This window comes from Hemitrygon akajei, chromosome 12 (genome assembly GCF_048418815.1).
Source record: "Hemitrygon akajei chromosome 12, sHemAka1.3, whole genome shotgun sequence".
Classification (NCBI taxonomy): Eukaryota; Metazoa; Chordata; class Chondrichthyes; order Myliobatiformes; family Dasyatidae; genus Hemitrygon; species Hemitrygon akajei.
Window position 1 is genome coordinate 96,123,436 of NC_133135.1, and position 15,311 is coordinate 96,138,746.

The 15,311-nt window shown below is 40.9% G+C and overlaps 1 protein-coding gene across 3 annotated transcripts in view; it reads left to right on the forward strand.

The window, feature by feature from the left end:
* Positions 1-15,311, forward strand: part of LOC140737297 (xenotropic and polytropic retrovirus receptor 1 homolog) — a 479,522-nt gene that overhangs the window by 380,881 nt on the left and 83,330 nt on the right. For 2 of the 3 annotated variants that reach the window (XM_073063697.1, XM_073063698.1), the window contains one exon: positions 4,798-4,992. The exons of the other annotated variant lie outside the window; for it this stretch is intronic. In XM_073063697.1, the coding sequence (XP_072919798.1) occupies positions 4,798-4,992 (195 nt within the window). The remainder of the gene's footprint in view (positions 1-4,797; positions 4,993-15,311) is intronic. 3 annotated transcript variants of the gene reach the window in all.

The following is a 15,311-nucleotide window of genomic DNA, read 5'->3' on the forward strand; positions in this document are numbered from 1 at the left end:
AGCCTTATTCCAAATTCTTCTCCTGCACTTTGAACAATTATGGCCCAGAAATTCCCAGAAGTCATTGGAGATGTCATATTTCTTAAGGAAGGATTTGAGCACATCCTTGAATCTTTTTTTCTGTCCACTCTTCCACCTGATAATCTCCTCCCCATACCACAACTCGGAAAAGAGTGCATGTTTAAGAAGTCTGATGTCAGTAATGCAAATGAAGAAGCCAGCCCAATATAATTGAATGAAAATAACCAGGAACTTGGTGCTGGGGAGCAGGCACTGATAGTAAAAACAAGAGAAAGTCTGCAGGTGTTGGAAATACAAATCAACACACACAAAATGATGGAGGAACTCAGCAGGTCAGGCAGCATCTATGGAAAAGATTAAACAGCATTTTCCATAGATGCTGCCTGACCTGGTGAGTTCCTCTAGTATTTTGTGTGACACACTGATATTGTTTCACTAATTCTTCCAGTGAGTTTGGAAGGCTTTTCAGAGCCTGTGTTGCCACTGTTTTTCCAGAGTTTTGAATAAATTGACTGGCCAAATCAAATACAGAATTAACGTATCACCTGAAATTGTTGAATGTTATATTGTTAGTAGGGGTCCAAGTATGCTTGGACGGATGATGAGGTGCTGATCTTCAAACTCGATTGGGCTTTCTTGTAACAGTGCAGGAGACCACAGACAGAGAAGTCAAAATGGGAAAAGAATGAAGATTTAAGTTTCAGGCAGCTAGAAGCTAAAGATCACCTCTACAGTATTAAGGCAAAAGCATCACAAAACTGTTTGCCAGTCCACATCTGAATGAAGATACCACACTGCGAACAATTGTGAACAACAAATGCAATCAGTAAATCTTAAATGAATCACTGATTCACCTGGAAGGGATTTTTATTGGGAAGGGAAAAAGTATCAGGGTGGGTGTTGCATTTCCTGCCCTTTGGATGAAAATTGCCATGAGAAGGTGAATGTTGATGAAAAAGAGAAGAATGAATGAAGGTGTCATGATGGGAACAGACCCAATGAAATAATGATAAGAGAAATCTACTGGTGGTCTTCATTTCACATTCCACAGATGCTGTCTAATCTTCAAATTTTTTTCAGCATTTTATTTTCTTCATTCAAATTTCCAGAATCTACAGCTTTTCTTTTGACCTTCCTCCACGTAATCTTGTTCCGGAACTCGAAATTGCTTTTGCAAGTGCACATAAAATAATTCCAATATTACTTCTAATAAATGTGTTAATTTCCAATAAAAAATTGTGAATAGCAAGAAATAATGTAAATTTAACTTGGTTCATCCCATAAAAATGTACTTTGATATGCACTTGACATTATCCCAGTTATTTCAAGGTTTGTTTATTTTACTGTTAAACGTAATCACTTTAGACTCTAGAACCAGGGAAAATTTTACCAAATTACAGAGTGGTTTGATTGCAGAGTGAATTTAGAAGATTATATTTTATGATTAATGCTGGAAATTGATTTTAAATATACACATTAACCATGCTATTCCATTTATATTATGAAATTGAAATGCAAGCTCTGTGCTTCCTATAGAAACATAGAAAACCTACAGCACAATACAGGCCCTTTGGCCCACAATGCTGTGCCAAACGTGCCTCCTTTAGAAATTACCTATAGTTACCCATAGCCCTCTATTTTTCTAAGCTCCATGTACCTATCCAGGAGCCTCTTAAAAGATCCTATGTATCCACCTTCACCACAGTCGCCGGCAACCCATTCCATGCACTCACTACTCTCTGCGTAAAAAAACATACCCCTGACATCTCCTCTGTATCTGCTTCCAAGCACTTTAAAACTGTGCCTTCTTCTGTTAGCTATTTCAACCCGGGGAGAAAAAGCCTCTGACAATCCACACAATCAATGCCTCTCATTAATTTTGTACACCTCTATCAGGTCACCTCTCATCCTCCATTCCTCCAAGGAGAAAAGGCCAAGCTCACTCAACCCATTTTCATAAGGCATGCTCCCCAATCCAGGCAACATCACTGTAAATCTCCTCTGCGTCCTTTCTATACCTTCCACAGCCTTCCTATAGTGAGGTGACCAGAGCTAAGTACAGTACTCCAAGTGGGGTCTGACTAGGGTCCTATACAGCTGTATCATTACCTCTCGGCTCTTGAACTCAATCCCACCGTTGATGAAGGCCAATGCACCATGTGCCTTCTTAACCACACTGTCAACCTGCACAGTAGCTTTGAGGGTCCTATGGACTTGGACTTGGACTTGGAACCCTCTATTCCTCCACACTGCCAAGAGTCTTACCATTAATACTATATTCTGCCATCATATTTGACCTACCAAAATGAACCACCTCACATTTATCTGGGTTGAACTCCATCTGCCACTTCTCAGCCCAGTTTTGCTTCCTATCGATGTCCCACTGTAATCTCTGACAGCCATCCACACTATCCACAACATCCCCAGCCTTTGTGTCATCAGCAAATTTACCTACCCATCCCTCCACTTCCTTGTCCAGGTCATTTATAAAAATCAAGAAGAGAAGGGGGGGGGAGGAGTCCCAGAACAGATCCCTGAGGCACACCACTGATCACCGACCTCCATGCAGAATATGACCCGTCTACAACCACTCTTTGCCTTCTGTGGGCATGCCAATTGTGGATGCACAAAGCAAGGTCCCCATGGATCCCCTGCCTCCTTACTTAATCAGCCTTGTACAGGGTACCTTATCAAATGCTTTGCTGAAATCCATATACACTCCATCTACTGTTGTACCTTCATCAATGTATTTAGTCAAATCCCAAAACATTCAATCAGGCTCATAAGGCCCTTCCTGTTCCTAACATTCACCCACAGGGAGTCAGTGGACAATCCCTCCATGACTTCCTCCTTTATTGCAGCCGTGACACCAGCTCTAATCAGCAGTGCCATGCCCCCATCTCTTTTGCCTCCCTCCCTGTCCTTTCTGAAACATCTAAAGCTTGGCACTCTAATTATCTATTCCTGGACCTGAACCATCCAAGTCTTAGTAATGCAACATCATAGCTCCAAGTACGGATCAACACTCTAAGTTCATCCACTTTGTTCATGATACTTCTTGCATTAAAATAGATACATCTCAAACCATCAGGCTGAGCGCATCCTTCTCTATCACTTGTCTATCGACCCTCTCACACTGTCTACAAGCTTTCTCGATTTGTGAGTCTCTTCAGTTCTGTTCCCACCCCGCCAGCGATTCTAGTTTAAACTAAATTCATGTTTTGATGGACAGGGCCATTTTGGTAGAAGTAGCATCCACTTTGTATATTCTTTATAAACTCATAGACTGCAATTTTATATACAATTGCACTTTCAAGTCTTAATGCTGTGATATTCATTAAGCAGAGCTCAGAGGGAGAATATGTACTACTAGGTCAAGGTGCTAGAGGGCTGTGAATATCTATGAAACCGTATCTTGCTATATGAAAAGGTAGTTATAATGTTCTATCCCCCTTCAACTATTCAGTTAAGGATGTCATCATTTGTTTCTTTTATGTAGTTTTCAGGCTGCCCCTTGTGTTTCCTATTATAGCCGAAGCACTTCCAGTTGGAAATTTATCATTACTCCTTTAAACTTTGATACCATCCATCATTGATACAAAGGTTGCTTTGAGATCCTTCTCCAATTGAGATAACTATTCTATTTCAATAAAGTATCTACCAGTATATAAGAACCAACAAAGTCATTGTTTATAAATGAATTTCAGATATATCTTGAGTATGGCATTGTGATACTGCAGCTGTAAACCTCCTTAGGATAGAAGTTGTCATTGTAGATTTTAAATGATTTTGTTTAATCTGGAAATACAGTGCACTCAGTGACCACTTTATTAGATACAGGAATGTACCTAATAAGGTGGCCACAGGAGTGGAACCTAATGTGGATCTGCTGCTGTAGCCCATCCACTTCAAGTTTTGACATGTACTTTCAGAGATGCTTTTCTGCACACCACTGTTGTAATACATGGCTATTTGAGTTACTGACACCTTCCTATCTGTTTGAACCAGTCTGGCCATTCTCCTCTGACCTTTTTTATTAACAGCACAAGAAAATCTGCGTCTGCTAAAAATCTAAAGCAACACACTCATAATGCTGGAGGAACTCAGCAGGTCAGCAGCATCTATGGAAATGAATAAGCAGTTGACATTTCAGGCTGAGGCCCTCCCCCCTCTCTTTTTTTATTCTGGTAGCCTCCCTGCATCTTTTTATTCCAGTGTTTTCCCCCTTCCTTCTCAGCTCTAAAGAAGGGTGTCGGCCTGAAACATCGACTTTTAATTCGCTTCCATCGATGCTGCCTAACCTGCTCAGTTCCTTCAGCATTTTGTGTGTGTCTTCATTAACGAGGCATTTTCATCCACAAAACTGCTGATCACTGGATGTTTTTTTTTGTTTTTCGCACCATTTTCTGTAAACTCCAGATATTGTTGTGCATGAAAATCCCAGGAGATCAGCAGTTGCTGAGATACTTAGACCACCCCATCAGACACTAACAATCATTCCACAATCAAAGTCCCTTAGCTCATATTTCTTCCCCATTCTGATGTTTTTTGTCAGGACAATAACTGAACCTCTTGAGTATGCATATTTTTAAGCATTGATTTGCTGCCACATGATTGGCTGACTAGATATTTGCATTAACAGGAGTACTTAATAAAGTGTCCACTGACTATATAGTGCTGTTGTTTTGTTGTTTGGTCTAAACACAAGTGAAACTGGAAGACTTACAAACTGTCCTTTGACAGTTACTCACTCTCATTCCCTTCTACTTATTGCAGGTGATTATACATGCAACAGCTACTCCTATGGAGTAAGAGCTATCATCCAGTGTCTGCCTGCATGGGTGCGTTTCACCCAGTGCCTTCGCCGCTACCGTGACACCAAGCGAGCATTCCCTCATCTAGTCAATGCCGGAAAGTATTCTACCACATTCTTTGTAGTGACTTTTGCTGCTCTGTACAGTACACACAAAGGTAAGCTGCCCTCCACCATACTGATGAACACCACACACAAAATGCTGGAGGAACTCAGCCACATGAGGCTGATGAAGAGTCTCAGCTTGGAATGTCGACAGTTTATTTCCCTACATAGATGCTGCCTGACTTGACGAATTCCTCCAGCAGTTAGTGTTTGTTGCTCAAGATTTCTAGCATCTGCAAAATCTCTTGTGTTACAATATTGTTGAACCTGTTCATTGCAACTTCGAATGCTGAACTGAAGAAACTAATTTAAAAATGTTATTCAAATGCAGTTGTGATAGTAAGAATCAAAATATTTGATGGAGTGTGATTACTAAATTAATCCTTCATCATCTTCCTCTGTTATGACAAGACTCCATTTCAAATCTGCTTTTCTTCCAGTTCAAACAGCAAGCTCCAACTGTTAAATCTTCTTTTGATGTGATGAAAAGCCTTTAATTTGGTGCCTGTAGGCAGATGGGATTTGTATAGGTTTCTTTCATGGTTTATCCCCTGAGATCAGAACAAGGGAATTGTGTAAATGTATCATAAAATGCCAGAAGGCACGGACTAATAAGAATTTCCTATCAGTGTATCTGCAGTAAATTGTAAACCTGTTCATCTCTGCAAAGGCACACTTTTTCTAGTTCTTTGTTTCTTTCCTTGTTGTCTGATCCGCTGCACATCCCCTTCGGAGCTCTGCCATTCATTCTCAATTGTCTCTTCTCTCTTGAAAACATCCCTTTACATTTTTTGTGTTGAACTTTAGATAAAGATTAATTTTATTTGTCATAGGTATATTGAAACACACAATGAAATATGCATCGACAACCAACATAGGGTTCTGGACACAGTTCACAAATGTTGCCATGCTTCCAGCACCAATGTAGCATGCCCACAATTTACCTCCTGTACCTAATAAAGTAGCTACTGAGTATATGTTCTTGGCCTTCTATTGCTGTAGTCCCTCCACTTCAAGGTTCAATGTGTTGTGCATTCAGAGATGCTCTTCTGCACACCACAGATGTAACATGTGGTCATTTGAGTTACCTTCTTGTCAACTTGGACCAGTCTGGCCATTCTCCTTTGTCATTAACAAGGCATTTTCACCCACAGAACTGCCGCTCAATAGATGTTTTTGTTTTTTGCACCATTCTCTGTAAACTTTGGAGACTGTTATGTGTGAAAATCCTAGGAGATCAGCAGTTTCTGAGATACTCAAACCATCCCGTATGGTACCAACAATTATTCCATGGTCAAAATCACTTAGATCACTTTTCTTCCCTATTCTGATGCTTGGTCTGAACAACAACTAAACCTCTTGACCATGTCTGCATGTTTTAATGCATTGAGTTGCTGCCACTTGATTGGCTGATGAGATATTTGAATTAACAAGCAGGTGTATAGCTGTACCTAATAAAGTGGCCTCTGGGTGTATGTAGCAATATCTCCTAGAGCCCTCAGCAGAGATATAAAAATAAAACATCGCTTATCGGCAAGTAACTAAAAAGATGGCAACTGGATTTATTTTCTTCGGTATTCACTAAGGAGAAGAATATAGAAACTATGACAATTAAAGAGGAGGAAGTGCTGGCGCTTTTAAGGAATATAAAAGTGGATAAATCTCCAGTCCTGACAGGATATTCCCTAGGACCTTGAGGGAAGTTAGTGTAAAAATAGCAGGGGTTCTGACAGAAATATTTCAAATGTCATTAGAAACGGGGATGGTGCGGGAGGATTGGCGTGTTGTTCATGTTGTTCCATTGTTTAAAAAGGGTTCTAAGAGTAAACCTAGCAATTATAGGCCTGTCAGTTTGATGTCAGTGGTGGGTAAATTAATGGAAAGTATTCTTAGAGATAGTATATATAATTATCTATATAGACAGGGTCTGATTAGGAACAGTCAACATGGATTTGTGCGTGGAAGGTCATGTTTGACAAATCTTATTGAATTTTTTGACGAGGTTACTAGGAAAGTTGATGAGGGTAAAGCAGTGGATGTTGTCTATATGGACTTCAGTAAGGCCTTTGACAAGTTTCCACACGGAAGGTTAGTTAGGAAGGTTCACTCTTTAGGTGTTAATATTGAAGTCGTAAAATGGATTCAACAGTGGCTGGATGGGAGATGCCAGAGAGTAGTGGTTGGAGGCCGGTGACTAGTGGTGTGCCTCAGGGATCTGTACTGGGTCCAATGTTGTTTGATTCAGAACAGGAAGGGATTCGGAACAAGAAGGCAGTAGGAGAGCACCTAAGGATTTCCAGCGGGAAGACATTTTGAGTTCTTGGCGGAAGAGAGAGGCCAGACTGCACAGGCATGTGACGTCAGCCAGTTGAGCACAAACAGTTTAAAAAGAAGGCAGCCATATCCAGCGGGCAGCATTCGGAGCTGGCAGCAGAGTGAAAGGGCTTTGGCTCAACGGGCTTTGGCGGTAACGGGACGAGGTGAGGCAGTTGTTGATTGCAAAAGGAGGTAGTATGTGTGTGAGGCCAGTTTTCTGTTGTCGATGTCAGATGTGGGAGGTCCTGGAGTTTTCTGGCATCCTGGACAGCCACATCTGCACCCGGTGCATCGAGATGCAACTCCTAAGGGAACTGGAGCTGCAGCTCAATGACCTTCATCTGGTCAGGGAGAGTGAGGAGGTGATAGAGAGGAGTTACAGACAGGTGGTCACTCCGGGGCCACGGGGGACAGAGAAATGTGTCACAGTCAGGAGAGGGAAGGGGAAGAGTCAGGTACTAGAGAGTACCCCTGTGGTTGTACCCCTTGACAATAAGTACTCCTGTTTGAGTACTGTTGGGGGGGGACAGCCTACCTGGGGGAAGCAACAGTGACCGTGCCTCTGGCACAGAGTCTGGCCCCGTGGCTCAGAAGGGTAGGGAAAGGAAGTGAAAGGCAGTAGTGATAGGGGACCCTATAATCAGGGGTTCAGACAGGCGATTCTGTGGACGCAGGAAAGAAACTCGGATGGTAGTTTGCCTCCCAAGTGCCAGGGTCCGGGATGTTTCTGATCGCGTCCAAGATATCCTGCGGTGGGAGGGAGAACAGCCAGAGGTCGTGATACATATTGGTACCAATGACATAGGTAGGAAAAGGGAAGAGGTCCTGAAAGAAGAATACAGGGAGTTAGGAAGGAAGCTGGGATATTTGCAAGTCAGAAATTTCTTGTATAATGAATTAAAGTCTTTTTCGAAAGAATGTCCATTGGACATTACAGAAAGAATTTTAGCCCTCAATCCTTGTCAAAAGGGTTTAGTAGCTATCATTTATAATATGATTATGAGTGTACAGCCAGATGTATCAGAAAAAATTAAGAAGGAATGGCAAGAAGAATTGCATTGTCCTATATATACTGAGCAATGGGAAAATTTTTTATCATTGGTAAATTCGTCCTCTATTTGTGCTAAACATGCCCTAATACAATTTAAGGTTGTACATAGAGCTCACATGTCTAAAGTTAAACTTGCTCAATTTTATTCTCATGTTAATTCAACCTGGGACAGATGTCATTCTGATGTTGCTTCATTGACTCATATGTTCTGGTCTTGTCCTTGTTTACAAAATTATTGGAAAGATATTTTTAATATTATTTCAAGAGTTTTAAATATCAATTTCCAACCGCATCCTTTTACTGCAATTTTCGGTTTACCAATGATAGATAATAATCGTCTATCCGCTTCATCTCAACGAATGATTGCGTTTGTTACATTAATGGCTAGAAGATCTATTTTACTGAATTGGAAAGAAATTAACCCTCCAACTGTATTTCAGTGGTTTTCTCAAACTATCTCTTGTTTGAGTTTAGAAAAAATTAGAAGCGTGGTTTTTGATTCTTCAGTTAAATTTGAAGAAACTTGGAGACCATTTATTCAGCATTTTCATATGAGTTAAATGGTCTGATCCTAAACCTTACTTTTATTAGCCTTAATTATTTGGATGGAGGTTCGGAGTTATTGGCACTACTGTATGTATTTAACATTATGCAATGGCCCATGTTGGTTAGTTTTTTTCTCTCTTTTTGGGTTTTTTTTTCTCTTTTTTGATTCTTTTACATAAATACTATGTTTGGGAGGCCTTATATATTGATTATTATATATCTGATTGTCTATTTAAACTATTAATTATGTACTCTCAAACGCTTTGTATTCATATTTCATTTATGTTTTTCTTAAAATTAATAAAAAGATTTAAAAGGAAGGAAGTTGGAAGTTAGGAAGGAAGAAAGCAGGACCTCAAAGGTAGTAATCTTGGGATTACTGCCTGTGCCACGCGACAGTGAGAATAGGAATAGAATGAGGTGGAGGATAAATGAGTGGTTGAGGGATTGGAGCAGGGGGCAGGGATTCAGATTTCTGGATCATTGGGACCTCTTTTGGGGCAGGTGTGACCTGTACAAAAAGAACGGGTTGCACTTGAATCCCAGGGGGACCAATATCCTGGCGGGCAGGTTTGATAGAGCTGTTGGGGAGGGTTTAAACTAGTTTGGCAAGGGGGTGGGAATCAGAATGTGAGTGCAGAGATTAAGGTAGAAGGACAAGGGCATGATGCTAAGAGTTCTGAGTTGATGAGGAAGGACAGGCAGGGGACAGAACATAATTGTAGCCAGTTAAAGGGGTTGAAATGTGTCTATTTCAATGCTTGGAGTATTAGGAACAAGGAGGATAAACTTAGAGCATGGATTAGTACGTGGAATTACGATGTTGTGGCCTTTCTGAAACATGGTTGGATGAAGGGCAGGATTGGATGATGCAGGTCCCAGGGTTCAGGTGTTTTAAAAGGAATAGGATCGGGGGTAGAAAAGGAGGGGGAGTGGCATTGCTGGTCAGGGATAGTATCACGGCTATAGAAAGGGAGGACGCTGCAGAAGGAGTGTCCACGGAGTCAGTCTGGGTGGAAGTCGGAAATAAGAAGGTATCAATCACTGTGCTGGGAGTAGTCGAAAGGCCCCCAAATAGCCCTCGGGACACCGAGGAGCAGATAAGCAGGCAGATTTTAGAATGGTGCAGGAAATACAGGGTAGTAGTTATAGGTGATTTCAACTTCCCTCATATTGACTGGCATCTCCTGAGTGCAAGGGGGACAGATGGGGCTGGATTTGTCAGGTGTGTTCAGGAAGGATTCCTGACACAATATGTGGACTGGCCGATGAGAAGAGAGGCTATACTGGATCTAGTTCTGGGTAATGAACCTGGTCAGGTGACAGACCTCTTGGTGGGGGGGGGGAGCATTTTGGTGAGAGTGACCAGAACTCCCTTAGCTTCAGCATAGCTATGGAAAGGGATAAAATCAGACAAAATGATAAAGTGCATAACTGGGGAAGGGCTAACTTTGAAGGGATGAGGCAGGAACTAGTGAGAGTAAATTGGAAACAGATGTTCAAAGGGGAAAGCACAGAAATAATGTAGAAGTTTAGGGACCACTTGAGCTGGGTTCAGGATAGGTTTGTCCCACTGAGGCAAGGAAAAAATGGTAGGAAAAGGGAACCGTGGCTGTCGAAACATGTGAGGCAACTTGTCAAGAGGAAAAAGGAAGCATATGTTAGATATAAGAAGCAGGAATTAGGAGGGGCTTATAAGAAATATAGGGTAGCCAGGAAGGAGCTAAAGAAAGTATTTAGGAGAGCTTGAAGGGGGCATGAGAAGGCCTTGGCATGTAGGGTTAAGGAGAACCCCAAGGCGTTCTATGCCTATGTGAAGAATAGGAGGATGACGAGAACGAAGATGGGACCGCTAAAGGATAAAGAGGGCAACATGTGCCTGGAGGCAGAGGAGGTTGGGGAGGTCCTAAATGAATACTTCGCTTCAGTATTTATAAGTGAAAAGGATCTTGATCAGGATGAGGTCGAAGTAGAGTGGGCCTGTGTGCTGGACAATGTGGAGATTAAGGAAGAAGAAGTGCTGGATCTTCTTAAAAACATTAAGATTGATAAATCCCCAGGGCTGGATATAATACACCCCAGGTTGTTGTGGGAATTGAGAGAAGAGATTGCAGGTGCATTAGCTATGATCTTTGAATCCTCTTTGGCTGCAGGGGAAGTGCCAGAGGACTGGAGAATGGCAAATGTAGTTCCCTTGTTTAAAAAAGGTAATAGGGAGAAACCTGGGAACTATAGACCGGTGAGTCTTACGTCGGTGGTATGCAAACAACTGGAAAGGATTCTTAAGGATAGGATCTACGAGCATTTGGAGAAGTACAGTCTACTCATGGATATTCAACATGGCTTTGTGAAGGGAAGATCGTGCCTTACGAGCCTGATTGAGTTTTTTGAAGAGATAACAAAAGAAATTGACGAGAGTAGGGCAGTGAATGTGGTCTACATGGACTTTAGCAAAGCATTTGACAAGGTCCCTCATGAGAGACTCATCCAGAAAGTCATGAGGCATGGGATAAGTGGAACCTTGGCTGTTTGGATAAAAAATTGGCTTAAAGGAAGAAAGCAAAGGGTAATTGTGGAAGGAAAGTATTCTGCCTGGGACCCCTGCTATTTGTGATTTTTATAAATGACCTGGATGTAGAAGCAGAAGGATGGGTGAGTAAGTTTGCGGATGACACGAAGATTGGAGGAGTTGTGGATGGAGCTGTAGGTGGTCGAAGGTTACAAGGGGATATAGACAGGCTGCAGAGTTGGGCAGAAAAATGGCAGATGGAGTTCAATCCGGACAAGTGTGAGGTGATGCATTTTGGAAGGACAAACCAGAAGACTGAGTACAGGATTAATGGTCAGTTACTTAAGAGTGTCGATGAACAAAGGGTCCTTAGAGTTCAAATCCATACGTCCCTCAAGGTCACTGCACAGGTTGATAGGGTAGTTAAGAAGGCCTATGGATTGCTAGGCTTCATTAACAGGGGGATTGAGTTCAAGAGTAGAGAGGTCATGTTGCAACTCTACAAACCTCTGGTGAGACCGCACTTAGAGTATTGTGTTCAATTCTGGTCACCTCATTATAGGAAGGATGTGGAAGCTATGGAGAGGATGCAGAGGAGATTTACCAGGATGTTGCCTGGTTTGGAGAACAAGTCGTATGAAGCAAGGTTAGCAGAGCTGGGACTTTTCTCTTTGGAGCGTAGAAGAATGAGAGGGGACTTGATAGATGTCTACAAGATTATGAGAGGCATAGATAGGGTGGATAGTCAGTACCTGTTTCCCAGGGCACCAATAGCAAACACCAGAGGGCATATGTACAAAATTAAGGGAGGGAAGTTTAGGGGAGACATCAGGGGTAAGTTTTTTACACAGAGGGTTGTGAGTGCCTGGAATGACTTGCCAGGGATGGTGGTGGAGGCTAAAACATTAGGGGTATTTAAGAGCCTCTTGGACAGGCACATGGATGAAAGAAAAATGCAGGGTTATGGGTTAGTGTGGGTTTAGTACCTTTTTTTAAGGATTAACCTGTACTGTGCCATAGTGTTCTGTGGTTCTATTAATGATCTGGATGATGGGGTGGTAAATTGGATTAGTAAGTATGCAAATGATACTAAGATAGGTGGCGTTGTGGATAATGAAGTAGATTTTCAAAGCTTGCAGAGAGATTTAGGCCAGTTAGAAGAGTGGGCTGAAAGATGGCAGATGGAGTTTAATGCTGATAAGTGTGTGGTGCTACATTTTGGTAGGAATAATCAAAATAAGTCATACATGGTAAATGGTAGGGCATTGAAGAATTCAGTAGAACAGAGTGATCTAGGAATAATGGTGCACAGCTCCCTGACGGTGGAATTTCATGTGGATCGGGTGGTGAAGAAAGCTTTTGGTATGCTGGCCTTTATAAATCAGAGCATTGAGTATAGGAGTTGGGATGTAATGTTAAAATTGTACAATGCATTGGTAAGGCCAAATTTGGAGTATTGTGTACGGTTCTGGTCACCGAATTATAGGAAAGATGTCAACAAAATAGAGAGAGTACAGAGAAGATTTACTAGAATGTTACCTGGGTTTCAGCACCTAAGTTACAGAGAAATGTTGAACAAGTTAGGTCTTTATTCTTTGGAGCGTAGTAGGTTGAGGGAGGCCTTGATAGAGGTATTTAAAATTATGAGGGAGATAGATAGAGTTGACGTGGATAGGCTTTTTCCATTGAGAGTAGGGGAGATTCAAACAACAGGACATGAATTGAGAGTTAGGAGGCAAGAGTTTAGGGGTAACACAAGGGGGAACTTCTTTACACAGAGTGTGGTAGCTGTGTGGAACAAGCTTCCAGTAGAAGTGGCAGAAGCAGGTTCGATATTGTCATTTAAAGTAAAATTGGATAGGTGTATGGACAGGAAAGGAATGGAGGGTTATGGGCTGAGTGCAGGTCGGTGGGACTAGGTGAGAGTAAGCGTTTGGCACGGACTAGAAAGGCTGAGATGGCCTGTTTCCGTGCTGTAATTGTTATATGGTTATATGGATGCAATAAAGGCCTGAAATATCAGGTTGTGTAAAGCACTCCTTCGTAAGGAGAGAAGGTAATGCTTACAATAGATTGTATTTGATGTTAAGATTACACTACTTTCAAAAGGGAAATAGTAAAAACATCTGGTGATTATGCTGGTGACTGAATGGCCTTCCTTTTCATTGTAAAAACCCAAAATGTTTTTGGCTTTAAGATGAAAAAAAATTAATGGAAAACCAAGCAAAGGCAAACAACAAACACCTTCTGAGCCTGACCACTACTGCATGCTCACTTAGTCTAAACTTGTCTTTTTTATGCTTTATTGCTCATGCATTACAGTGTTCGCTTTTGTAGGAGTTAAAAGCTGTCACTCAGTCTCTGTGGGGGTATTTTATTAGCAGCAGACATGAATCCACACACCTAGTAATTATGGCTAATGACATTTAATTGCCTCGTATAATGCTGTTACAGAATGTTCCGTTTTAAAAAGATTGGTATTCAGCTGCACAGCTTTGGGAGGGTTCATTTTTTTTCATCTTTCTACTCCATGATATGGTCAAACAATATTTTACATCATTACTTTTAAGCAAATTTAGCATCTGATCTTCATTTGCTTGTTGGGAATTTTGTGGCTTTGAAAAATGCTAATGTTTAGTTAGATACAGATGTCCAAACAGGAGATCTCATGCCTTATGCTGACATTTGTAACTTTAAATCATGTAATACTAAGAACTGGCGGTATAATTTGTGAAAAATTAGTTTTTCATTTTCTTCTAGTTATGAAAATATAGCTACTTGTATGAACAATGACCATTAAGTCAGTCAAATTCCATTTTAATTTTGCAAGATGTTAATAATAGTATTAGTGCTTCAAGGGCATACATTTCTTTTAGAAAGCATAAGTCAGGGGTTTTACCAATGAGGTGCAATCCCCTTGTCTGTACTGTTATGCGCAATTGCATGAAGGAGTCTGAACCCAGATCACATTGGATGTATTCCACAATAAAAAAGTTGTATGTGATTCATCAAGAGTAAGGAAAGCTGCTTGGGTGCATTGAGATGGAAATTCAGGTTGATGTAAATGGGAGTAAGATTTGTTGATAAAGAGTAAAGGAAACTACATGCTTCTTTGGCTTTAAAGTTTATGATGAGAGACTTTGGGATCTTGGCACTGGTTAAGAAAACTATTCCATTCCTAGTATTGATCAGTACAACAAATTTTCTGTAGATAGATATAAAAAAACTAATAAAAACAATGTGCGTCCAATGACCAGTGTTGTATCCAATATTGATCTCAAATGCAGAACTTAAAATGAAAAAAAGGCCTATCACATCAATATCATTTTATCCTAATCATTCATAGACATAGAAGGGAACAAAGATATTTGCAAGAAGACTCTGTTGCTTTTTCCTTTGTGATTGTGAAAGATGATTTTCTAAGCACACAGATAGCTGTGGGTCGCAGCTATGACAGTGCATTTGCACTAGGAAAAGTAGAAATAGGTTAGACTCCAACCCTGGTGTTCTTTTTGGGAAGCATATCTTATAATTGATTGCAATTGTGATGGTCCCATGCAAACAAATTATCTTTATACTAAATGAGTTTACACAGCAAGAATTCGACTCAAATTATATCATAAGGAAATGAATTCTTGACCTCTGGGCCCATTACCAGCAATAAACATATTCAAAATCAGATGGCTTATTTCAGAATCAAAAGAGAAAATTTTGGAAATACTCAGCAGATCAGGCCTCATCTTTTGGAGGAGAATACAACCTGTGATCCAAACCACATACACTGACAGCACTGAAATTTTAAAAAAAATTGAAGTTGCTCATTTCTTTCATTTTATTAATTGTTCTTTGTTCACTGGTGTTTTCTTTCATTATAATATGATTCCATCTCTGCCATTCTCTCTTATAATAAAGATGTACTGTACAAAGCCTTCAACAAAGATACAGCTGTG